Source organism: Varanus komodoensis, unplaced genomic scaffold (genome assembly GCF_004798865.1).
Source record: "Varanus komodoensis strain SLA01 unplaced genomic scaffold, ASM479886v1 scaffold91, whole genome shotgun sequence".
Taxonomy (NCBI): domain Eukaryota; kingdom Metazoa; phylum Chordata; class Lepidosauria; order Squamata; family Varanidae; genus Varanus; species Varanus komodoensis.
In genome coordinates this window covers 514,260-539,420 of record NW_025336610.1, presented here as the reverse complement: position 1 = coordinate 539,420, position 25,161 = coordinate 514,260, and the positions used below count along the sequence as shown (strand labels likewise).

Below are 25,161 nucleotides of genomic sequence, written 5' to 3'. Positions count from 1 at the left end.
CTGCTGGTGCCTGCGGCCGGGCCAGGGCTGTGCAGGCTTGGTGAGCAGAGCTGCTGGTGGGGCAGGAAGGGCCAGGGGAGGGCGACAGCCCCGTTTCCTGTTCTCCTGTTCTCCCCCTCCGTTCCAGGTGGACGAGCTGAAACAGAAGCTGGCTCGGCAAGACAAGGCCGGCCAAGGCCAGCAGCAGAGGGCAGAGGTAAGGGGCAGCCGCAAGCGGGGCGAGGTGACGGGGGCCGCAGCCCCAGCGCAGCCGACCGAGTACCCATGGCCCGTCGCTCCTGGGGGGCGCTGAAAAGGGGGAGGACCGGAGGCACGAGGCAGAAGCCACCCCCGGGCGCACTCACCCCGGAGGCGGGCGCTGCTCGTGTGGGGGCAGCCCTGTCCCTCCCCCGCCATGCTCAGAGGGGCCTGCAGCAGCCAGCAAGGCTGGCCCGCCCGTGCAGGGCTGTCGGTGTCCCTGGCGCCAGAGGCTGGACCCCCGCGGGGAGTTCTGGGTCCGACAGAGAGAGACCGCCAGCCGTGCTGCTGCTGCGACAGTTGGGTGCACGGAGCTGCACCGCGTGGCTGACGTGGCAGGGGCAGCTTGGACTCCTGCCTGGGGGGGGGGCGGAGATGCCCGAGGGCAGCAGCCGGGCACACGCGAGGGGCCGGGCCTGGCCCTGCCCGGGATAGTAATGCTGGGAGCGCTGGCCAGTCCGTGCCGACGGCTCCTGTTTTCCAAGGCAGCGCGTTGACGTTTCCTTCCGTCCTCGATGCGTCTGCCTCCGCAGCTCTCGGCTGGCCCCTCGGGGACACGTGGGGTGTTCTGCAGCTCAGTGCGGAACTGTTTCATTAGCAAATCGGGGTTCAAAGCCATGTGGCCCGGCCGGAAGGAGGGAAAACCTGCCCCTCCGGAGGCCAGGGCTGGCCCAGGGAAAGGCTCGAGCGGGTGGATGCGGAGGGGCTGTGGCTGGCATCCTCTTGCCCCTGCCCCCTTAGGCCATGCCCCGTGGCATTTCCTGGTACCAGGTGGGCCAGGCAGTAGCTGCCCTCACGTCCACGTGCTGGGGTGCCACGCAGCACCAGCCTGGGGAGGGGAGGCTTGGGAGGGCTCCGGGAAGGAAGCCCTCGGGCCTCAGCCGAGGAGGCAGCGTGTGGGGATCATGCGGCCCAGAGCCGCTGCCCTGGCCTGCCTTGGAGGCTCCGTCGGGCGCGCAGGAACCAGCCTTCCCCGATCTGGAGGTGCTGGGCTGGCATTGCGGCCTGTGGGCTGATGGGGGGGTCTGCAAGGCATTGTGGGACACCGGGCCGGGGGAGGTTCGGTTAGTCTGCCGGAGGCGAGGGGTATCCCTGCTGTCCCGCCCCGTTGGCTCAGAGGGGGGCTCTGGGGAGGTTCTCAGGCGGGCGAAGGGGACCCCGGGTGTGCCGAGGGGACGCCCCGTTGCGGAGGGGTGGGCGTGCTCCTGGCTTGCCGCGAAGAGGCCAGCCTCAAGTCTCGGGGCACCTTCCTACTCGTGCCCGCCACACGCTGCTGCCCTGGGAGCCTCCCCGTCAGCGCAGGGCGCATGTCCTCGCCAGCCCGCGGATGTGGGCAAAGTTTGGAGGAAACGGTCCTGCTGGCCCGCCGTAGTCCAGCGGTGGAGGTGCCCCCCAGCAGGCGAGTCTCCCCTCTGGCATCCTAAAGACCCCCGGCTCTCTCCCGTGGAACAGGCGCGCGAGAAGGCCCTCCTGGCGGACATCGAGCGGCTGAACGAGAAGACGGCGGAACTGCAGGGGCAGCTGGCGGAGAAGGAACAGGCCGCCGAGCACTACAAGGCCCAGGTGCCAGTAGCCTTTCTTATATACATTTTATTAACATTTTAAACTAACACTAGAAAACATCAAACATGACAAACATTGGATTTACTGGGTCAGCCTCCTACTACATATTTTTTAACATTCTAAAGTCAAATTTCAAATCAATTTATAATAGTTTAAAAAACATCTCTAAGTTTACGCCAGATCCCGTTTCTCTAGCCAATTATAGAAAGAGTCCCAAGTGCGATAGAAATCCGTATCCTCTTCCTCCTTCAACGATAAAGTCAATCTATCCATTTCTGCGCAGTCCAAGATCTTTCTTACAATCGATCCATCGGTGGGCGGCTCCTCATTTTTCCAATACTGAGCAAATGCAGTCCTCGCCGCTGTGATTAGGTGCATCCTCAGGTTGTTAACATCTTCCGGTATGATGCCTAACAAGAAAACTCCGGGTTTAAAAGCAAAGGGTTTTTGTAGTATTTCCTCCATCCATCTATGTATTTTATTCCAGTACTTTTTTGCATTATCACGAGTCCACCACATAGGATAAAAAGTACCCACTTTATATTTACATTTCCAACATCTATTTGACATATTTGGAAACATCTTAGCTAATCAACTTGGTGACAAATACCATCTGTAGAACATTTTATATAAATTTTCTTAGTACGAAGTTACTAATGTTACTTTAATATTTCTTTCCTATAGTTTTTGCCACTTTTCTAGTTCAACATTAAATCCAAAGTTTTGTGCCCATGTTATCATAGTTTCCTTAACCTGTTCCCCTTCCATTTTCCTGCCAAGTAAAAAATCATATAGTCTTTTAATAATTTTCTCATCTGTTTTAAGCATCACTTGATCAAATTCTGTTAGGTCTTTGTAGAACCCCCATGTTTTACAATCTTTCGTATATCTCGATTGCATCTGCACCTTATACCACCAGGAAATATTAAGTCCCTGTTCTTGTATTTCTTGCTCCAGTTTCAGGCCACCATCCTTATCCAAGATATCACCATATCTTACGATCTTTTCAAAGTTCAATACATTTCGATATACAAAAGCTTCCATAGGTGAAAGCCATCTTGGTAATTTATTTTACAGTTTTAGCTTTAGTTTTTCCCACACTGACATTAAAGATCTTCTAATAAAATGACGCAGAAACGACCCATGTGACTTAGCTTTTTCATACCACATATAAGCATGCCAACCCATCTGTAAGTCATGACCTTCAAGATACAAAATTCTCTTATTTCGCAACGTTATCCATTCTTTTAGCCAAGTTAGAACAGACGCTTGGTAATACAAGATCCAATCAGGAAGACCAAAACCTCCATTCCTTTTAGCTTCCTGAAGCATTTTAATTTAATCCTTGGTTTCTTTTTTCTCCAGACAAATCTCGAGATATGAAAATTTAAGTCATCAAAGAATTTTTTATCAATTTTTACGGGAATCATTTGAAACAAAAACAGAAGTTTAGGTAATATACTCATTGTAACAAGTGCTGTCCTTCCCATCAAAGATAATTGTAAATTGGCCCATTTTTCCAAAACACCTTTAATGTCCTTCAACAATTTATCATAATTATCTTCTTTCAAAGTGGTACATTTAGCTGTAACATAGATTCCCAAGTATTTAACCTTTTTAATAATCTGCAAATCTACTTGTTCCTGGAGTCTTTCTTTTTGTTCTCACGTAAGGTTTTTAACTAACAATTTCGTTTTTTCTCTATTTATTTTCATTCCCGTAACTTCACCATATTCCTCAATCCGTTGTAGAAGTTTAGGCATTGTTACAAAAGGTTCCTCCGTTATAAAAACCAAATCATCCGCAAAGGCTTGCAATTTATAACTTTCGTCCCTAATTCTAGTTCCCTTGATGTCCTTGTCATCCCTAATACATCTATTCAGTACCTCTAAAATCAAAATGAACAAGAGGGGTGACAGCGGACATCCGTGTCTTGTGCCCTTTTGGATCTCTATAGGGTTTGAAAGTTCTCCATTAATTAAGATCCTGGCCAACTGTTTTTGATAAATACTTGATATCACATTCAGAAATTTTTCACCAAACTCCAGTTGAATCATCTGTTGCATCATAAATTGCCAATTAACATTATCAAAGGCTTTTTGGGCATCCATGAACAATAAAGCCATTGGTTTTTCGGTATGTATCTCATAATATTCTAAACTATCCAAGATAGTTCTCAAGTTATTCTCATTTGTCTTTTTGGCAAAAAGCCATTCTGGTCTGGATGGATAAAGTCTATAAATAACTTCTTTAGTCTTTCTGCGAGTATAGAAGCAAAAATTTTGTAGTCCACATTTAATTTCATCTGGCCAGGACGACTCCTTTCCTTTCCTTTCCTTTCCTTTCCTTTCCTTTCCTTTCCTTTCCTTTCCTTTCCTTTCCTTTCCTTTTCTTCTTTTCTTTTCTTTTATAACTTTTCTTTTATAACTTTTTTTATATCGTTTATATTTTTTATATTTATTTATTTTATATTATTAATTTTAATTTTATATTGTTATTTTGTATTGTATTGTATTTTATTGTGTTGTAAGCCGCCCCGAGGCTTCGGCAAGGGGCGGCATAGAAATGTTCTAATAATAATAATAATAATAATAATAATATAGGTCGGTAATTTTGAATCTGTGCTACATCTGTACCTTCTTTCGGTATCAATGTGATATTTGCCTCAGTCCAAGTAGTCGGTATTTTACCATTTAACAATGCTTCATTGCATATGTCTTTTAAGAGTGTAGCAAAAATTGCTTCAAACAATTTGTAAAACTCAGCTGGTAATCCATCTGGGCCAGGGGTTTTGTCATTCTTTTGTCACTTAATTGCTTCTATTACTTCCGTAATTGTGACTTCTTGATTTAATAATTTTTGGTATTTTTCTGGTAGTTTTGGTAATTCTTCCTTTCGAATATGTTCTTTAACTTTCTCGATTGGAATCTCCTCCTCCTGATAAGCTTTGTAAGAAAAGTCTTCCACTATTTTCTTGATTTGTGCACTCTGTGAATGTAATTGTCCTTCTCCGTCTTTCAATTTCACAATCAATCTCTTCTCTTTTTCTTTCTTAACTTTATGTGCTAACCATCTCCCTGGTTTATTAGCATTTTCGAAGAAGTTCTGTTTGGTCAGCTGCATTTGTTTAGTAAGCTCATTTGTATCCAAAAGGTTTAACTTGCGCCTTAAAATATCCAGCTGAGACTTGAGACGTTGTTTTGATGGGTCCTCCGGCAGCACTTGCTCCAATTGCATCAACTCCTCTACTATCCGTGCTCGCTCTTGTTTTTTCTTTTTATTTGCGCTGAGCATGTTATTATCACTCCCCTGACATAGGCTTTGGCTGTATCCCAGACATTCTGTAAAGAGGCTTCTTCTGGTTTATTTATTTGAAAAAATACTTGCATTTCTTTATCTTTTCTGTAAATTTTTTATCTTTTAACAATGCTTTATCTAGGCTCCATCTGGGCGTCCTTACAATTCCTTTTAGTGAAAAGAATACCGGGTTGTGATCTGCCCAGACATTTGCCTCTGTTTCAGCTTCTATCAGATCTGGTACTAAGTCTGGAGTTATCCAAACCATATCAGTTCTAGACCACGACCTATGTCTGTTTGAGTAAAAAGAGTATTTGGCAGAAGATGGGTTTTTATGCCCCCAAGCGTCTGTCAGTCTAAATTCCTCAATCATGTTGTAGCAGGACTTTGGGGAGTATCCTGCTACCCTTTTTTCCTTTACTAACATTCTTATAATCCATTTCCTTATCCACAATCGCGTTGAAATCTCCCATCACACACACAGTCTGAAAATCCACTTGTAGAAGTAACGTGTAATTTTTGGTAAAAAGTTTCCTGATGATGGTTTGGCGCATATATTGCCACTAAAAGTACTTTTTTCCGTTTAATTGTAATTTCAACCATCAGAATCCTACCCTCCTCATCAACAAGAATAAATTTAGTTTCCAGTTTTTCCTTAACATAGAGTGCTAGACCTCTTTTCTTTTGAGAAGTAGAAGATACAAACAGTTTTCCCAGTTTTAGGCATTCCAAAAGTTTAACACTTTGCTTCTTAATATGTGTTTCTTGTAGACAAATTATATCTAATTTTTGTTTTTGAAGTTGAGCAAAAACCCTTCTTCTCTTAGAAGGCCCATTCAGTCTGTTAACGTTTAAAGAGAGAAACTCAATTCTCCCTTCTTTTTGTAGTCATTTTTTTAAAAAAAATATATAAATACACACACACACACATACATGTCTACTTATTTTTCGCCTTTACAGCTTTACCCTTTCTCTTCTCCTTTGAATCCAAAACTTGTACTTCTTGCTGTGCGTCGAGATTCGTTATTGCTCCTTCCTCAGAATGATACTCTGTTAATTCCATTGCTTCAGTACTTTTTCCTTCTTCTTTTGCAATGCTGGGTTCTTCCTCTTCAAGCATAGCTCTGAATTTTCATAGGATTCTTGCGCTTTGAGAATTGAGTCTAATCTATGTCTTACAGAATTCCAAACGAAAAATATTCCTTCTGGCGTCAACCACTCGAAAATAATCTTCTGAGGCGGGGTGGGCGTTCCTCCGGCCGTGGCCCTCGGGTGGCCCGGCGTGCCTGACCGCTCCCTTCGTTCCGCCCCCGCAGGTGGAGAAGGCCAGGACGCACTACGACGCGAAGAAGCAGCACAACCAGGAGCTGCTGCAGAAGGTGAAGCACCTGGAGCAGCTGGAGGAGGAGAATGCCGGGCTGCGGGCCGAGTCGGAGCGCCTGGCCAAGGAGCTGCAGCACGTGGTGCTGCAGGCCAAGGAGTCGGAGCTCAACTGCAAGAGCCTCAGCAGCCGAGTGCGGACCCTGGAGGCGCAGGTGACGCAGCGGGGGGCGCCCGTCCCCGCCCTGCCCCATCCCCACCCGCCTTTCTGTTCCTGGGGCCGGGAGCGGGGGGCCCACCTGCGTGCCTCCGTGGGGCCAGCCACGGGGAGCAGGTGGCTCTCCAGGCCCGGCGGGGCCACGGCCCCTTCAGCCCTGGCCAGGTGGCGGACGTGGCGGGGCAGCTGCAGCCAGGGGCCCCGCGGTCTCCCCTCCCCAGCCTGGACCAGCGGCCAGCAGGCAGCTCCTGCCCATTTCATGGGGCACAGAGGGGGAGAAGCGAGTGGCAGCCCAGTCCCCTGTCCCACGTGCAGCTCAGGGCCAGGCAGGGCTTTGGGCACGGGCAGAGAATCAGAGAAACAGCGCGAGCCAGGAGGGGGTCCCCGGGCCATCTGGACGGACCCCTGGCTCCAGCCGGCTCCGCTCACGGCACGCCCACCATGTGCACGTCCAGCCCAGCCTTGAACCCCTCACCAAGGGGCTCCGGCCACCTCCCGGGGAAGCCCGTCCCATGCCCTCTTCTCCTCTCTTGCCGGGTCTTCCCCTGCAAGGGCGGCCAGGTGCGCCAGGGCCAGGTGCGCCAGCCGACACAGGGCTCTTCTTTAGCCTGGGCTGCGACTGGGGCCGTGCCGCCGTGGGCCGCCTCGTGGCACCCCGTCCTTCATCCCCAGCCTGCCCCTGTGCAGGTGCAGTTTGCTGATCGCCAGCTGCGAGGGCAGGGGAAGCCCCAGGCGGCCACGGACATCTTGAAGCGCCGCGAGACCTTCAGGCAGGGCTCGGCCGACATCAGCTCCGACAGCCTGGATTTGAGCACCGGCGACGAAACGCAGCTGCTCAGCTCGACCGGGTAAGAGCCACGCACCCCTTGGCTCCATTTCCGGGCTGCCCAGGAGCCGGCGCGCCCCTGGCAGTTTAGGGCGGCTCATGAATCCGAGACAGTGAAGTTCTCAGTGGGCTCGGGCCCCATCCAGGACAGGCGGAGCCCCCGCCCCGTCTCCCAGAGCGCTGCCCACTCGCAGCCCCTCGGCCTCGTCTGCGTTGTCCTCGGTCGGGTGGCCCCCACCCAGCCCATCATCCACTGCCTCAGCCAGGCACCCGCCAGCAGCACAGGAACGGCACTGTGCACGGTCAGCACGGCGGTGGCCACACGCCCCGAGGAGCCGGCGACCCCACTTGGCAGCGCCCTGCAGAGGTCGAGCAGCCTGGGAGGGGAGGCCCCGTTGCACGGGACTGAGCCGTGTTCCCCCAGAGAAGTTCTCCTTTTGAGAAGGAGCGGAGCCCCCGCAGCGCAGCGTTCCCTGGCGGGACGGCATGGCGATCGTCCGGAGAGCCCCTGGGGGGGCGGCCCCGCGTCCCGGGGCCGGCCTGCTTCCCCCCTGGCTTGCCACAGCCCTCCTTGCAAGAGCCAGACAGCCTGGCGGTGCGGATGGGGCTCGACTTTCCGCGGCCGGCCCTTTCCGGCGTCTCCGCTCTCCGGCCCTGCCCGTGCGGCTGCGGGGCACTGACGGCGCGGCCCCCCTCGCTTCCCTCCGCAGCCGGAGGACCCGCCGGTCGCTCTCCGAATCCGGGGCCTCGGAGTCTTCCAAGGCGCCGCACGAGCTGCCCCACAAGGTGGAGTCTCTGGAGAGCCTCTGCTTCACGCCCATCCCCACGCGGGCGCGGTCCAAGCTGGAGGGCAGCCTCTCTGCCGTGGGCGACGTGTCCTTCGAGTCGGGGCGGAAGAGCCTCTCGGGCCGCCGGCGCACAACGCAGGTCGTCCACATCACCATGACCAAAGTAATGCGGGGCTGCCTGGGGCGGGGCGGGGTGGGGCTGACCCCCAGACCCCCACCCTGGGCACGGGGGCCCGGTCCGTGGGGAGAAGGCCCGGGCCGCGGGGCGGGGCGCGGCCGCAGCGGGTGCCCTGTCTGCCAGGGACGCGGCCCGGCCGGGCAGGGCTTGGGACAAGAGGGGCTCGGAGCCCCCCGCCCTCGCACTCAGGTCGCGGATGCTTCTTCCCAGAAACAGGCCGAGCCGGACACCCCGTACAGCGCCAGCGAGCCCTTCAGCCTGCAGCCGGCCGGGTCTCAGGCAAGCGCCCCCAGCCAGGAGTCGGTCAAGACCCGCCTGCGCTCCGCAGCCTCCTCCTCCACCCGCTCGCTCGCCAGCCTCCCCTCTCAGGAGTCCCTCGCCCGGCTGGGGGCCTCTTCCCCCAGCGACGCTGCGGCCAACGCTGCCCTGATGAACCTGCCCGGCTACCGGCCCGCGACCCGCAGCTCCATGAGGCGCTCCCAGGCCGGCGGGGCGAGCACCGGTGAGTGTGCGGGGGCGGCAGGGCCGGCGCCGAGGCCGCCGAGGCGGTGGCCGTGGGGTGGGCGATGGGGCTGCGGCCCCCTGCTGCCTCCTCGCCCGGAGGCGGCCGGCCGGCCCGCACGCGCCCGGTGCCGAGGAGGTGGGCCGCAGGAGGCTCGCGACCGCCCCGCTTGAGGGGCCCCTGTGCGCGAAGCGGGGGGCGGCCTGGCCGTGCCCTGGTCCTGTCCGGTCCGGCTGGGCCGCCCGGCACTCCCTCGGTTCTGTTGCCTCCCCGGCCCAGGGCTCCTCCGCTCCGCCGTCTCTGGAGCAACTTCCTCGAGAACCCTTCCGCAGAGCCGCTCCGTGGCCCCCTGCCCCCGTGGCGCTCGGCTGCGTGTCCGTGAGGGTGGCCACCCCCGGCACCTTTTGCCTCGCGCAGCCGCCCAGAGGCCCGGCCGCGGCTCCCTGCAGGGACGCCCCTCGCGCTCTCCCTTCCGCCCCCCGCAGGCCGGCGCAGCAGCAGCTTCTACGTGGGCACGTGCCACGAGGAGCCCGAGCAGCTGGACGACTGGAACCGCATTGCTGAGCTGCAGCAGCGCAACCGAGCGTGTCCCCCGCACCTGAAGACCTGCTACCCGCTGGAGTCCAGGGTGAGCGCGGGGACCGCACCCCCCCCCCCCCGCCAGGATGGGAGTCGCGCATGCCCTCGTTTGCTCTCCGCTTTCGGGAAATCTGCCTGCAAGCGAAGGAGCTGGGCGAGGCCGGCAGGCAGAGCTGCCCCTGACGAGTGAAGGCGCTCCTCGTCTCCGTCCTGGCCCAGCAGCCGTGCCGTGCACGCAGCCCCTGCCACTGGGCAGACTCCTCTGGGCTCGTCCCTGAGTGCCTGGGGGCCCCAGGCCGGGAGCCGGCTGGGCGGAGGGAGGCTGCACCCCCCGGCACCGCGTGGGGGCTGGGGGCTGGCCCGACGGCCGCTCGGGGCGCGTCTCACGGGACCCCTTTCCTTCTGCCCGGGCCAGCCCTCTCAGTCGCTGACGACCATCACGGACGAGGAGATGATGACTGGGGACCCCCGGGAGACCCTCCGGCGGGCCAGCCTGCTGCCCACGCAGGCCCCCGAGGGCCCCCTCACCCGCCGCAGCACCCTGAGCGCCGCCTGGGCCGGGGGGGGCGTTGCCACGCGGCAGCAGAGGAAGCGCGTCTCGGAGGCGTCCCAGCTGGGGCCGGGGACCCCGGAGGTGAGCGGCTCCGCAGGGCGTCTGTCCGGCCGGCCGGGGGCGCTGGGGGCGGGCGGGGGCGGGAGCCCATGGCAGGCACCTCCGGGGGCCGCGCTGCCCGACGAATGGGCAGCCAGGAGGCAGAGCCGACCGGAAGGTGAGTGGCCTGGAGGTGCTTCTGCTTGCCTGCTGCACGCCCCGCGGCTCGGGGCTCAGGCCGGGGGCCCTCCAAGGGGGGCGTGGGCGGCCTGGGCTGTCACGGGCATTATGGGACGGCCACCTCAGCCTCCTGGGGTGCCGCTGGGACGCACTGGCACGGCAGCCCAGTCGTTCCTCCTTCCCCTTCCCTGGACATCCGCCTCCCTTTCGTAGCCCAGCTGCCCAGTGGGGGGAGGGGGGTCCCTGCATTGCAGGAGCTGCCCGCTTGTGCTCCCCACAGAGCTCTGGCCCCCTCTCCCCCCAGTCCAAGAAGGCTGCCAGCTGCTTCCCGCGGCCCCAGACCCCCAAAGGGAGGACCGAGGAGGGCAAGCACAGCGCCCACGCTGCAGGGAAGAAGGGCAAAGCCCAGGCGCCCGGCAAGCAGGTGAGCGGCCGCGGGACCCATCGCGCGCTCTGGGGGGCAGGCGGGGGGGCCACAGCGGGTTCCTGGGCAGAGCCCTGGCAGGAACGGCTCCGCGCCAGAGGGGGCAGCCCTCCGCCCGGCGCCTCGTCTCGGGCGTCCCCAGGTGAGCCTTCCCTGCCTTCTCTCTCCCCCGCAGTCGGAGAGGCGCCAGTCGCTGGCATTCAGCATCCTGAATACTCCCAAGAAACTGGGCAGCAGCCTCCTGCGCCGCGGGGCGAGCCGCAAAGCCACTCCCAGGAACTCTCCCCGGGGCAGCAGCCGCAGGTCCCCGCGGGCAGCCGCGTCTCCCCAGAGCAAGGTGGGCCTGCGGGCAGGGCAGCCGGCGGAGCGTCGCCCCTCTCGGACGGGGCACTGCGCCCACTTTCCGTCCCGGGCGGCTTGGGACGCACGCAGGCGGGCTCCTTGAAGGGACCGGCCTTTGGCCAGTGGGTCCGCGCCTGCGCTTCGCCGGCCTTGGGGTCTGCGCAGGTCCACACCGGAGGAGACAACCCGTGGAGCCGCCTGCCTCGAGCCGCCAGCGAGGGCTTTGGAGGCCGAGGCCAGCAGGGCTTTGAGGCGGCCCAGGCGTGGCTGCCGGGGACCCCGACCTGCTCGCGCGCCCGGTCCCCGCTGGCGGCCTCGCCACCCTGCTTGGCAGCGGCTGGAGCTTCCGGAGCTTCTCCGGGGCAGCGCACGCGCCACACGCTGCAGGAACCCCCCCGAGAGGCTGCCAGGCCACGGAGAACCCCAGCCGGGCTCTTTCCGCACCCCAGTGTGGCCGGTGGCCGGTCGCACGTCCCCTTAAGGCCGCGGGTGCCTTGCTGGTTTTTTCACGGGGGAGACCGGGCCGGGCAGCTGCGTCGGCCAGCAGGCTGCGGGTGCTGCGGGTGCTGCAGGGGCTGGCGGGGGGCGGGGCGTCCCCGCGAGGCGCGGACCCTTCTGGCTCGAGGGCCACGGGGGCCGCCCAGGGGCAGCTGCTGGCCGCCGGCATGGCCCTGGCCGCCCTGGAGGATCAGGCCCGGGGAGAACGGGACCTTCCCCCAGGTGCCTCGGAGTGCCCGCTGCCACGCGTGTCTCTCGTTCCCCCAGGCAAGCTCCAGCGCCCCGAAGAGCACGAAGTACTGAGCCGCGTCTCCGGGCCGCAAGCGCTTTCCCGTGTGCCGCGTCTCCGGAGGGAAGGGAGCGCGGTGCCGGCCAGCCCTGTCTCCGGCGGCCCCTCCCGTGCTGCAGGCCCCCCACCTCCTCACCACCAGGATGCCTCCTGGTGCCCCCGCAGAGCAGAGTGCGGTGACGGGGGCGCTCTCACCCGCGGCGCACGGTGCGCCTGTGCGCTGGGGAGCTGGGATGGGCCCCACGCCATTCCAGCTGGTGCCCAGGCGGTCTGGGAGGAGAGACCTTTGCACGGCTGGGACGGGAGTGGCGTTGCCAGCAGGCGCCGCACAGCGAAGGCCGGGGGCGCAGAGTGGGAGTTGGGGCTTGCCCCCCCACGCCCGCCCCCCGCAGGCCTCGCCCGCCCGGGCAACGCCCTCCGATGAGCAGCCGGCTCTCCCCGGCCCGGAGCCCCAGCGCAGGCCCCACCTCTCCATGGGCACGGCGGGGCTGCCCCGTCGCTGCCGCGGACTCCCAGGGCGGCTCCGTGGAGAGCTCCCCCGCCCAGCCCACTCTGCGCCCGTGCAAGTTCTCCGTTGCAAGGTGTCCCTTCCCCAGTGGAACTCCCATCTGCGGAGACCGGGGGGCACGGATCCAGCAGAGGCCTCCGGAACAAGCTGCCGGCCCTTTTTCAGCAGGCCGGGAAACCGGCTGGCGCGCCGGGCTTTGCCCCGGCCACCTTGGGCTCCAGCACCTTTGGGGCATCTCCACGCCTGTCAGCAGCAAAACTACGCAGCACAGGCAGGGTCTCCGGCCACTCTCGGGGGCGGGGGGCGGGCAGCTGTCTTCAAATCCCCCGCTTGCCGTCGGCAGGAGGGGTTCCGCAGAGCTGTGGCTGGCGCACGCCTTCCCTTTGTCCCGCAGGCTTTACTTAGCTGTGTCGCTTTGTATCGTACTCTGTAGGCCCTGGGGTGGAGTGGGGGGGGGGTTCAGTGCAGTGTTCCTCTTGGCAGGGGCTGTGGGTGGGGGCCGCTGGGGCCGGCTCTGTCCTGCCAGGGCCGGGGCGCTCTGGGGTGCGGTTTGGCAGAAAGGTCTCCTGCACACCCCCCAGTGAGGGCCACGCGGGAGAACATCTGCCGGGTCGCGTCCCGCGTGCGATCGCCGTTCCTTCGCCCGGGAGAGAGCGGCCCCTCCTTGCCCCGTGTGGCACCTGTCCCAGGTGAGTGCCGCATCCCTGGCCCGGCTCTCCGCAGGCGCGGCCTGTTTGCCTCGATGCCAGCCGGCCGTGCCGGTGCGGAACGTGGGAAGGAGAGGCGCAGGGCCGAGCTGGGCCCGGCCAGAGGGGCTTCGGAGCGGCCGGCGCTCCTCGGCGGGGTTGCCCCATGCATTGGTTCCAGGACACTGCCTGAGCGCAGCCCTCCCTCGCGACTGCCTGATACTCGCCTTTGTAGAGAGATTAGCTATCAAACGTGTCATTTTGAATAATGTTTCTACTTGTAAATAAATGGTATTTTTCTCCCAGTAGTGGCTTCGGGGGCTCTGTGGCACTGGGCAAAGCATGTCTACTTGGAAGGAAGCCCCGCGGGGGGCAGTGAGACTCACTCCTAGGAAAGGGAGCGTGGCCGGGCCTTCTGTGGGATCTCGCTTCATGCGCTGGGTGCAGCAGCAGCTCAGCCCTTCGGTTGTTACCCGGAGAGCCGGGACATGCTCGCTGCAGCTGCTGCTCTGAGAAAAGGGGGCGCACTGAGCCATGGCCGGCCACGCAGCGGTCCCCCCGGGCCCCCGCCGGCACTGTGCCTCGGCCCGAGGAGGGCGGCGTGTTCCTGTGGAGCGTGCAACTTTCTGGCTGGGCCTCGGCGAGCGGAGGTGCCGCTGCAGCCCCACACGGCTCCTTCCTCGCAACTGAGGCTGCTGAGGGGCCCAGGAGAACCAGGAGGGCCCCGCTGCCCCCTCCCCTCCCGGGGGAGGCTGCTGTGTGCTGGGGCCACGGCCGGGGCCACAGCCGGGGCCTTCTCCCTCCTGAGCCAGGGCCGCGGCGCCTCCGCGCTTGAAGCAGCTCCCCACGGCGTGTGTGGCCAGGAAGGCCTTCCGCGCTTCCTCCCGCCCCACACCCCAGGCCGGTGTTCTTCATGAAGCGGGAGCTTCCCCTCGGCGCTTGGGGACGCCTCCCGCTGCTGGCGTAGCAGAGCCGGGCGGCCTCCCTGACCTGCTCCCGTTGCCCCGTGGCGCCCCGACGTGCAGAAAGAGGGCCAGGCGTGCCGCAAAGACGCAACGTGTTTATTGTCGCTCGTGGGCCGGGGCCGGCTTCCGCAGGTCACAGAGGAGGGAGCCACCTAAACACCTGCAAACGAAGGAAGCAGAGCGAGTGCCGCAGCTGCCCCGGGCCAGCCGGGAGAAGGTTGCCGTGCTGGGTGGAGACGCACCAGGGCAGCCCAGTGCTGGGGGGCGCTTCCCTGCCCACCCCCGCTTTGTCTGCCTCCCTTGGCCGGGCACCGGCTCCCCGGGACACCGGCCGGTTCCTGCCACGCAGCCTGAAGTGAGGCCTGCAGCTGCCCGGGGGAAGTGGGGACGGACGGGTGCGCTGCACACCCACACCGTAGCTCTGAGAAGCTGGGACGGGACGCCTGCGCAGGGGGCTGAGCAGCCCTGCCCTTGGGGGGGGGGGGGGGGCCTTTCCTGCTTGCCCCAAGCGCTGGGAGGCCGAGGGAGATGCCCCCTTCCCTTGCCTGGGGGCGCTCGCTCGCGCTCTCCCCCCGGGTGGGCGGACGAATGGGTCCCAAGCAGAATGCCAGTTCTGGGGCCCCAGCCCTTGTGTGGCACCTGAGCGGGTCCCTGAGGGCCACTGTCACAGGGGACAGTCGGAGGGCCCCTGCGGCCACGCTGTGCTTTGCCTGCAGCCCCCCAGCCCGGGCCAGAGGGCCCTCCTTACCCCGCATGCTGCTCAGCAGCCCCCCGTTGCGCAGCCCCTTGGGGTCTTGGAGGTGCCAGGTGACGTTCCTCTGGACGGGGCCTGATGGGTCAAGGATGGTGCATGTGAAGGCCGTTTCCAGGTCCCTCAGGGAGAAGGAGTAGAAGAAGAGCTCCCGTTCCAGGAGGCAGCCAGGGGCTTGGGCTTTCTCCCTGTCAGGACAGAAGGCAGGGATTGAGTTAGAAACAAACCGCGCGAGTCAGAAGGGGCCTCCCGGGCCATCTAGTCTGACCCCCAGCTCAGCCAGCTCCACTCATGACTCCGACCATGGGCACGTCCAGCCTGTCCTTGAACACCCTCACTGATGGGGCCTCAACCACCTCGCGTGGAAGCCCGTTCCACACCCTCGGGGTCCTAACCATCCAACCTGAACCTTGGTTCCCTGAGCTGGGCTCCGTTGGAACGCGAAGTTGGAGACAGAGCAGACGTGGGGGAGAAATGGCCGCATCTGCTGCTGGGCTGCTGGGTGCCTTTTCGAGGGGCAGGCGGGGCTGCCGGGCCGGGGCTGCAACGGGATCACCTTTCCCTGGTGAGCACTAGTCCCTTGCGTCTTGGATCAAGAAGATCTTGGCGCCAGGGTTAAAAAGGAGCTCGCATGTTTTCAGAGAAGGCTTTCCAGTCCCACAGGTGTGTGGGGTGCAAAGAACGGTGCTTTCCGTAGCGTGCGCTGCTTGCAGCAGCCTTTTTCGGGGTGCCTGTCTGGAGAATTCCTCGGGCAGGAGGCCGTGCCTGTGTGGCCCCTCGGAGGACGCGGTCTGTGCGCTTTTGCCCTGAGGAAGCCCAAAGCCCCATCCGAGTTCAGGCATGACGCCCCGGCTTCCGCACAGTGCCGCTTCCCGCATGCAGCCTTACCTAAGGTGGCCCCTTCCAGAGTCCGGAAAGGGCTTCCCGGGGCTCCTGGCCCTGGGCTGTGCTGGCCGGGGCAGGCGGCATCGAGGCCCGGCGATGTGAAGGGGACTGGGCTGGTCCAGGAAGCCCCTTTTTCTCCCTGGTCACCCTTGGCTGCTGAGGCGGCCTCCGAGTGGGCCGGGGCTACGGCGGGGGCTGCTTCGTTCTGCATGAACACCTGGCCCCTTCATGGCACTTCCTCAAGGGGCTGTGGGGGACAAGGGGGCCCTGGAGCAGGAGGGAAGCTGCAGGTGTGCGTACCTGGTTTTCCCCTCAAGGACCACTGCCTCCGGGTACAGGTTGTCCACAAAGGTGCCGTTGGCCAGCCAGTAGATGAGGCCTTCGCACTTGTACGCCGTGTAGCCCTGGCACAGGACGCCCAGCTTCTGCCCTGAGGAAGAGGGACATGCGTCACCAGTCGCCCGGGGAGGCTGTGCCCGCCTGCCCACAGCCTTGGCAAGGGGAGGCCCCTTCCCCAGAACCCAGCTGAAGTGAGGAGGGGGCAGATCACGGCCCTTCCAGCACAGAGCAGATCGGGTGCTGGACGTACCACGAGGCGCGTGGGGGACCTACCGATGGGCAGGTGCAAAAAGGCTGCGCATGCATGTTCGCCACCTGTGCCATCTGGCTGCACATGCAAAGACGTTGCCCCTGCGTCTGTGAGCCTGCCAGCGGGAGCTGCCGTATCTCAGCTGCGGTAATGCGGGGTAGCCGGTTCACGCAGCCAGTGGCTGAAGCACACCTGGGAAGCCGGGTGGAGGCCCGCGTGCCCGAGGTGCCTTGCCGATAGCGCACGGTGGACCCCCGCCCGGGCACGACGGTGCCGCTCGAGAGGAGCGGTGGCACCAGGGGCTGTCTAAATTGCTCCGGCCGGAGAGGCGGCACAAGGCGCAGGCCTGCCTTTGCAGTGCAGTCAAGGGCCGCGGAAGGGGTGTGGGTCCCTCGAGCATGCCTGCCCGGCCGGGGCCCTGGAGCCGTGGCGGCCGGGAGCCCCGTGCTCTTTCTCGCGGACACGGAGGAGGCCGACTCTGCGCTGAGCCCCTTCCACGGCGCCGCATCCCCCCTTGCGTGATTCTTCCCAGCCGCGTCCACGGGCTGCCGCTGCCCGCGTGGGGCGGAGCCGTGTGCCGTGGCAGGATCACGCGTGTCGAGTGGCGGCGGAGGGAGGGAAACGGCAGCGTCGCGCTGGACCGGACCAAGCGGAACGCCACCCTTCCCGGTGCTGCCTCGGAGTCTGGGGAACCAGACGCGCCCGGCCAGACCGCAAGCAGAGACCGCGCACGGCGGCCATGGCGGGGCTGCCCCCGCTTCCTGTGCGCGGTTCCGAGACGGCGGGGCTGTTCTGCTTGCTGTGCTGAGCGAGCCAGCGGGCAGCCCCCCCCCCCCCCCGCCGAGATCGGGTCAGTCCTTTCGGGATCTCAGCCAGTTTTAAAGCTGTTCTGGGAGACCAAAGCAAGGCGGTTGGCTTTGCATAATGAAAGCAGCGTGCCAGCCGAGCCCGGCAGAACCCTCCACTCCCGTACCAAAACAAATCCTGAAAGACAAGCACATTTCTTTCGGTATCCCCCTCCTCGCTGTGAGCTCATTTTACGGCTCGACGTAAAACGCCCAGCCTGCCATCCCGCCCCCTGCAGTGAAATCCTCCAGGGCTCCAGTCCTCCTGCTGTGGACGGCTGCTGGAAAGGAGCGCTTCTAAGCCCTGCTGGGGGGTGCGGCGGCCATCGCCCGGCTGGCTCTGCGTCCAAGACCGCGCTCCCCACCAAAGGCGCTTCTCAGAGTGGGACGGGTGCCCCCCTGTCTGCGGGGGCTGTGCTTGGTCCAGGGCTGCTTGCACAGCGGCCACCCAGCTGCCCAGGGAGCCCACAAGTCGGACGGGAGGCGGCAGCCCCCACCCCCCCGCAGCAGCCCTCTGGCTCTGTCGCGTTGCCCCCGAGACCCTCCGGAGCCGCATGCAGCTGTTCGGACTAGTCGCCTGGGACTGGCCCACTCCCCATTCAGTTGCCCAGCCCTCAAACGGGTGGCAGCCACGACCTCCGGACGTGAGTCCCATTGACCATGTGCTGTATGAAGTGGCATTCCCTTGATTCTGCCCGACGGGCCTCGCATCGCTCCAGCATGGGAAGGGGCGGCGGAAGTCTCCCTATCGGCTTTCTCCACCCCACGTGTGATTTTGCATGCCTCTGTCATGCCTTTACAGGCTCACCTTTTTGCTAAGCTTAAGTACTGTGCTAACCTTTCCTGCCAGACGAGTTGCTCCAGCCCTCCCATCATTTCCGCTGCCCTTCACTGCACTTTTCCAGCGTTGCAACATCCCTTTTAGGTGTGCTGAGCAGAACTGCGCACCACATTCTCCCTGGCACGTTTCCCGGCCTTGCCCAGCCCAACTGGCCCGCGCACGGTGTTGGCGTTGGCCTTCTTCACAGCAGCCGCAGGCAGGGCCGCCCTCCCCGTGCTCCGTGCGAGCTCCGATCTCATCAACTTCCGCTTGAGGTTTGACTGTCCTGCCCGTTGTGCTTCGATTTACGGGTCCTTGCACTGAGCCGCACTGGCCATTTGGACTCCTCCCAGCTCGGAGATACCCGTTTGCCGGTGCTTTCGGGTCCCGGCTGGTGTGCTGCGAGCCACTGACGTGGCCTCTTGCACACTCGGAAGACGCTGCGCGATGGCACGGTTCCCGCCCACCCCCCACATTTCTCCCCTCTTACCAAAGCTGATGTTGTACTGGAGGGTGGAGAAGATGCTGGACTTCCATGTGGGTCCGGACTCTAAGAAGAGAAAGGCCTTGGTTAAAAGGCTGTGAGGATGGATCACCTGCCCCACACGCCCCTGACGGCACGGAGCGCAGCATCCTCGGCTCTTGTCCCCTCAAGGAGTCCACCGGACAGGGCCGCATTTCTTGCTGGGGGCCCCAAGAGGCCCCGGGGACCCCGACAAAGTGTCTTTGGTTGTGCAGCCTGGTCACCATCAGGGCGCTAATCGCAGCGCGACTGCAGGGGAGGAAGGGGTGGCACAGGCGAGGGTGCCGGCCGGGGAAGATGGATTTATTGTCTTGCAAATCGCAGGGGAGCGTACAGAGTGCTAACTGGGTGCGATGCACTTGCATCCCACGTCCCGTGGGTTCTCGGGGCACACGCATAAGCCGGACCGTTCCGCACCCCCATGCACGCCCACCCGCGTGGCTGCTGGGCTCCCTTGGCGGAGGGTGTCCCAGGCTGCACAGGGCTGTGGGGGGGGCGTCTTGGCAGCTGAGCCCCATGGGTGCGGCTGGCCAGCCCGGCCCCCAGACAAAGGCCTGGCCTCCGGCAGCCCGTCCCCCCGGGGCCCTTTGCCTTACCTGTCCCGTGGAAGCAGCTGCAGCTGCAGAGCAGGGCCAAGAAGAAGCCAAGAGCGTGGCTGTGCCCGAGACCTGGAAGCAAGACCATGGGGACGGTGACGGTCGTCCTGCGCTCAGCCCTGGCTCTTGGTCAGCACCCGTGGGCGGCGGTGGCGGCTTGCGCAGGTGTCGGGCCGGAGCCCTTCCCCAGCCCTACCTGGATCCCGCAGGTGACCAAGCACACGCCTTTGCAGGTCACAGCAAGGTCTGTGCCTCTGGGGGAGGGCCGGGGGGACCTGGCGTGACGACTGGAGCCACGAGGGCTGCTTCACGAGGAAGCCCCTGCAGGGGGCAGGCTGCAAGCTCCGCGGGCCATTAACCTGTGGAACTGGCTGCTGCCAGACTGGCCCACAGCTTTAAAGGAGGGCCAGGCGAGTCAGCAGGGAGCGGGGGCTCTCTGAGGCTGCGTGGCACAACGGCTCTCCGGGGTGAGACGCAGCCGGCCCTGACGGACGGACACTTGCCCGGGAGCTCTGTGGGGAAAGCAAGTGCTCCTGCCCTCATGTCGGTTTTTAGCTTCCTGTTGGCAGATCTGCTTGGCCGCTCTGGGGCACAGAATGTGCAGCTCCTACAGGAATTTAGGCTCTGGCTCCCAGCGCCGAAGCCGGTGTGGTGATTTATGTGGGCTGGGAGGGGCTGCACGATGATTCGAAGCCGTCACCACTTAAGCCTGGCCCCTCGCTGAAATGGGTATATTGCAATTGGGACTGAAATTTGAGCCAGGAAGTAATCTCAAAGCCTTTCTTGTTTAATGCCAGGACTCATGAGTCACAGAAGAGTTCCTCTGAACATGTACAGAAAACTTCTCGCACCACAGAATGGGAGAAAGAAAGGAGGTGTCGTTCTGTACGTCAGACTGTATGTCCTTGCCAGGAAGCCCCACTAAATGCAGTTGAGCAGAGCTGGGCAGGATTCAGAAGCAAAGAAACAGAGTGAGCCAGAAGGGGGCTCATGGGCTATCTAGTCTGACCCCTGGCTCCGTCCATGCAAGTGCAACACGTGGATGTCCAATCTTTCCTTGAGCAACCTCCCCGACGGCCCCTCCCCACCTCCCGTGGAAGCCCCTTCCATGCCCTCGGGCTCCCAACCCTCAGGAAGCACTTCGGGGCATCCACCCTGAGGCCCAGTTCCTTGAGCTTTGACCCACTGGAACGCATCCTGCCCTCCTCTGCAGGGAAGAACTGCTCACGGCCCTCCTCCACATGCCATCCCCTCACATGGCCGTAAGTCGCTGAGCGAGCCCCTCGGAGTCTCTTCTCCAGGCTGAAAAGACCCGGTTCCCTCCATCTGTCGGCACTTGTCATCCTTCCCGACCCGGCCACCATCTGGCGCCCCTGCGCTGGGCCACGCCATGTCTCTCCTATAATGTGGAGCCCAGGACTGGACGCGGGACTCCAGTTGCGGTTCACCAGACTCGTGTAGAGCAGTATCAACACCACCCTAGATATGGAAGCCACACTTCTGGCTATGCATCCAAGGGTGGCGTTTGCCCTCTTGACCACCGCATCACACGGCTGGCTCATGTTCATGCTGTTGACAAGCTCCCCGAGGTCCCTTTCACAAAGGCTGCTCTTCGGCCACTTGTCCCCTGTCCTGTACCTGTAAGACCTTGCCCTTATCCACACTGAACGCCATCCTGTTGTCTCCTGCCCACTTCCATAGTCTGTCCAGATCCTTTTGGATCTGGAGTACCTGCTCCTCAGTTATGGTCACTGCTCCAGTTTTAGTGTCGTCTGCGAATTTGATCAGCAGACTGTTCACCCTTCTTCCATGTCATTAATGAAAAGATTAAACAGGATCGGCCCCAGGACAGAGCCCTGGGGGACCCCGCTTGTCACTGGCCACCATCCCGATGATTCCCCGCTAATGGTTACCTTCTGCTTTCGGTCAGTCAGCCATGCCCTAATCCACCGGACAGTGCTTTGGTGTATCCCAAAACTCCTCAGTTTCTCCACCAGGATATCATGGGGCACTTTGTCAAAGGCCTTGCTGAAATCCAGGTATACCACATCCACTGCAGTCCCTCCATCCAGCCACCTCGAAACCTTGTCATGGAATTCCACCAGGTTTGTCTGGCAGGACCTGTTTTTATGGAATCCATGCTGCATGGAATCCACCCCTATGTAGGGTTTCTAGAGCTTTCCCTATTATGAGCCTTTTCATTGTTTTTCCAAGAATAGACATAAGGTTAAGTTGCCTGTAATTCCCCATATCCCCTCTGCTACCCTTTTTGAAGATTGGGACCACGGAAACCACCTCCAACCCTCCAGAACTTCATTTTCCCACGAGGCCTCAAAAATTTGGTGCCTTCACAAAACCTGGAGCCAAAACCAAAGTGGACCGCCCTCTGGCTGTTCTCCAACCTTGCGCTGTCGGGCTATGGCGACCGACAGCTAAATGCCGCGGCAGTTCTGTTTGTGCCGTTTCTACCGGCTGAGCAGATTTGCCCCTCTCAGACTGGGAGGTGCCCTCAGAAACTTAGGGGCGCGGAGGCCGCGTCCTCTGTGACCCCCCCCCCCCCCAACGTTGGCCTTCGGTTCAGGCTCACTGCCTCCGGAAGCCCCGTGGAGGTTGCAGCCCAGCTGGACCACTGAGCAAACCCGCAAGCGGGGCAAAGGCCGCGCAGAGCCAGTTGCGCCACGAGCCAAGACGGCAGGACGCGCGTCACCAGAGCAGGCAGCGCAGCGCACCGTGGGGACGCGAAGCGGGGAGGTGCTGCGCCCGTTCTGCCAATCTCTGCCGGAGGGGAAGCCCCGGGCCCGAGCGGCTCTCGGGGGCCCGCCGCTCGGGGCAGCAGGACCGCTTTTCTGCCCGAGCACCGGCAGGATCCCGGCCTCGCGGAGCCCAGCGGGGCGGGCTGGAGCCAGCGTCTCTACGGCCACCCTCCTCACAGCAGATGTCCTGCCCAGCCTCCCCCCGCCCCGGTGGGCTCCGAAGGCCGCTCCGCTCCACACGGGGGGCGAGGGCGCTTCCCGGGGCGTCTCGCCGCGCAGCGCCTTTCCCGGCCAAGCCTGCAGCCGCTGCGCTCCTGCGCCTGGCGCACGCCGCCCTGCCCGCGTGATTGCGCTGCGCCGGACGCAGGTCGCGCAGCCGCCCGGGCGCCCCTGAGGGAGAGCCGGCGGGAGCCTCGCCCCGCACCTGCTCGGTTCTTCCCGGCCTTCGCAGCGGCGGGCGCTTCCGGCCTCTCCCGCACCCCAGGGCGGGCGCAGTCGCCGCCTCCCGATCCTTCCAAGCTCGGCTCGGCTCGGCTCGCATACGCTGCAGCTGGTAGCCTGTACCCCGGACCTCGGACGGGCGGCCGGCAGCTCGGAGGGCAAGGCGGGCCGTGCGCGCATTAAGAGCTCCCGCGCTCTCGCACGCGCGCACAGCACGCGCGTCCCCGGGAGAGTCGCCCCCTGCCCGGCGCGGCCGGTTCCCCGCCTGCTTCCTCGCCCGAGCGCGGACCGGAGGCCGGGCCCTTCCGCCCCCGCCCTGCTGCCCAGCGCGCCTCTTTCCCCCGGCGGGGCGTCTGCGAGGGGCAGCTTCCTTCGGCATCGGCGCCGCCCGTCCCGAAAGCCCCGCCAGCTCGGAGGAAGGGTGGCCGGCGGGGCGCGGCCGGGGCGCGCAGCTCCGCCCCTACCTGCGTCGGGAGGCATCCTGCTGGTCCTCTGCGCGGGGCGGCGGGGAGCAGCGCGGGCAGCGCGGGCATCTTATAGGCACCGGCCGCCGTCACCGGCCTCCCTTTGAGTCAGAGGGGGGAAACCCCCGCTCGGCACCGGGCTACGGAAGATTGGAATCGCGCTGTTTTGTTGACTTACGAGAAACGGCGGGAGCTGCGGCGAATCCCGCCGCCGGGCACGCGCCTCGCGTGGGCGGCGGGGGGGGGGCTGCCAGGCGCGCGCCTCCCTGGGGAGCGCGCCGGATCGGGCGACAGCGCCATGCGCAGCCCCTGGGGCCCCTTCCGCCCGCGCGCCCCCCGCCTCGGCATGCCGGGCCGCCTGCGCGTCCTCGCTGGGAAACAGCCGGGCCGCCGAGGCCTCCGTGGAGCCGCGCAGCTGGTCTGCGGGGCTCGAAGGGAGAAGTTGCCTGGAGCCCCACGGGGCCCCTGCTGACACCCCCGCTGGCACCCCAAGAGCTCCCCCGGATGCTTGCCTCCCGGAGCCCCCTCCTCTGTCTCCTTTCACCCCCTTATTTATTTGAGATGTTTGTATGACGTCCGATTTCTGCTGACCGTCCTACAATGAAAGCAGGATCAACAAGGCACAGCTTCCCGTGCTCCACTTTCCTTCATGCCAATCTGGCCATTTCAGCCCCGGCTTTGAGCATGACTTTCTGCTGAACGGGCTTCCCTGCCTCAGGCAGGAAGCTGCTCGCTCGCCTACAAAGCCCCCCAGTTCGTGCCTCCAGGGAAACAAGGAGAAGGGGGGGGCAGGTGATCCCGCTGGCATCCTGGGCACTGCTGGGACTCCGCGTGCCCCCCGCCTGGGGAGGGCTGAGTGCGCAGGTGCCAGCACACGCTCCAGCCCACTGCAGCCCCCGCGGCCCCCAGGATTCTTCGCTTCCGACTGATCTGGATCATTGCTTATTTCAGGCCTCGGTGCTGTTAGTGGGACTGAGCGCCCCCCTTGCTGTGACTCGGTCCCCAGTTTAGCACTTTGGGAACTGGCGCCCTGCTGCTTGTCCCTGAACCGGAGAGGTTTGGCACACCAGAGGGCCCTGCTTCCCCTCCACGCTCACTGGAAGTCTTTCTGTGTAAAAAGTCTTGCAAAAGTCTTGAAGACCCTTGCGGGCTTAGCGGCCCCTTTGGAGAGGAGCAGTCAGAAAGCGGTGTCCGCAAGACGGAGCAGCTCCTTGGCTCAGAGCTCCCTTACATTTCGACGGATGTTTTTGGAAGGGGGCCACCAAGCCACCGGTTTTGGCAGAGCCACGAAACGCTGCGGAAGCCCTCCGTGCGCAGGGCTACCAGGTCCAGGGCTCTGTGCGAGAGCAGTCTTGACCCCTGGGGGGCTCCTCCTCCTCTGTGCGCACTGGTTTCCTGCTCTGCTCACCTCGGGTTCCATCCACATCCACAAGTACAGCTGATCAGCCATGGAGCCCACGGGGTGCCTTTGGGCCAGTCACAGCCTCTCAGCCCAGCCTACCTCACAGGGTTGTTGTTGTGGGGATAAGATGGAGGAGGAGAATGATGTAAGCTGCCTTGAGCCCTTTGTAGGAAAAAGGCAGGATATAAACCGGAAATGAAATCACACGGCAGGCGTGTTCACCCAGCCCGAGAGGAAGCCCTCCAGTTCCCCTTCCCTTTCTGCTCTGTGGCATTTTGGCCCATTTTCATGAGGAAGACACGCATCACAGAGATCGCCCCCCACCCTGGGCAAGAAGCCCACAATTACATCGGGAACTAAGACTGCCGGGGGAAATACCAGCAACCTCAGATATGCAGGTGATACCACTCTCACGGCAGGAAGTGAGGAGGAACTAAAGAGCCTCTTGATGTGGGTGAGAGAGTTGGCTTGAAACTCAGCATCAAGAAAACTAAGATCATGGCATCTGGTCCTCTCACTTCCTGGCAAATAGATGGGGAAGAAATGGAGGTAGTGACAGATTTTATCTTCCCGGGCTCCAAGATCACCGCAGACAGGGACTGCAGCCAAGAAATTAAAAGACGCTTGCTCCTGGGGAGGAAAGCTATGGCAAATCTAGGCAGCCGACTAAAAAGCAGAGACATCACCCTGCCAACAAAAGTGTGCATAGTCAAGGCGATGGTTTTCCCAGTTGCAATGCGTGGTTGTGCCAACTGGACCATAAGGAAGGCTGAGCGCCGAAGGATTGAGGCCTTTGAATTGTGGTGCTGGCGGAGACTCCTGCGAGTCCCTTGGACCGCAAGGCGATCAGACCGGTCAGTCCTAGAGGAGATCAACCCTGACTGCTCTTTAGAAGGCCAGATCCTGAAGCTGAAGCTCAAATACTTTGGCCACCTAATGAGAAGGAAGGACTCCCTGGAGAAGAGCCTGATGCTGGGAACAATTGAGGGCAAGAGGAGGAGGGGACGGCAGAGGATGAGGGGGCTGGAGGGAGTCACTGGGGCGGTGGGTGTGGGCTTGGGTGGACTCTGGGGGATGGTGGAGGACAGGAGAGCCTGGAGG

At 61.7% G+C, this 25,161-nt stretch overlaps 2 protein-coding genes across 3 annotated transcripts in view; one reads left to right on the top strand and one right to left on the bottom strand.

The window, feature by feature from the left end:
* Positions 1 to 13,331, top strand: part of NUMA1 (nuclear mitotic apparatus protein 1) — a 69,763-nt gene extending 56,432 nt beyond the window's left edge. For both annotated transcript variants that reach the window (XM_044418540.1, XM_044418539.1), the window contains exons 16-26: positions 128 to 196; positions 1,690 to 1,800; positions 6,414 to 6,632; positions 7,322 to 7,482; positions 8,171 to 8,411; positions 8,637 to 8,928; positions 9,414 to 9,556; positions 9,923 to 10,141; positions 10,584 to 10,703; positions 10,879 to 11,040; positions 11,811 to 13,331. In XM_044418540.1, the coding sequence (XP_044274475.1) occupies positions 128 to 196; positions 1,690 to 1,800; positions 6,414 to 6,632; positions 7,322 to 7,482; positions 8,171 to 8,411; positions 8,637 to 8,928; positions 9,414 to 9,556; positions 9,923 to 10,141; positions 10,584 to 10,703; positions 10,879 to 11,040; positions 11,811 to 11,846 (1,773 nt within the window). In that variant the 3' untranslated portion in view covers positions 11,847 to 13,331. The remainder of the gene's footprint in view (positions 1 to 127; positions 197 to 1,689; positions 1,801 to 6,413; positions 6,633 to 7,321; positions 7,483 to 8,170; positions 8,412 to 8,636; positions 8,929 to 9,413; positions 9,557 to 9,922; positions 10,142 to 10,583; positions 10,704 to 10,878; positions 11,041 to 11,810) is intronic.
* Positions 13,332 to 14,066: 735 nt separating this feature from the next.
* LOC123017304 (interleukin-1 receptor type 2-like) lies at positions 14,067 to 22,709 on the bottom strand. Its single transcript, XM_044418574.1, has 6 exons — positions 22,659 to 22,709; positions 19,001 to 19,072; positions 18,372 to 18,431; positions 15,928 to 16,057; positions 14,740 to 14,930; positions 14,067 to 14,151 (listed from the first exon to the last, which is right to left on the bottom strand). Exons 1-6 carry the CDS (start codon positions 22,672 to 22,674, stop codon positions 14,144 to 14,146), a joined length of 477 nt encoding a protein of 158 aa, XP_044274509.1. The 5' UTR covers positions 22,675 to 22,709; the 3' UTR covers positions 14,067 to 14,143.
* Between the last annotated feature and the right edge of the window lie 2,452 nt (positions 22,710 to 25,161).

Coding starts and splice junctions, on each gene's coding strand:
- LOC123017304 (XM_044418574.1), bottom strand. Junction 18,432..19,000: donor CAGCTGCTTCCACGGGACAG/GTAAGGCAAAGG, acceptor TTCTCTTCTTAG/AGTCCGGACCCACATGGAAG. Junction 14,931..15,927: donor GTCCTTGAGGGGAAAACCAG/GTACGCACACCT, acceptor CTGTCCTGACAG/GGAGAAAGCCCAAGCCCCTG.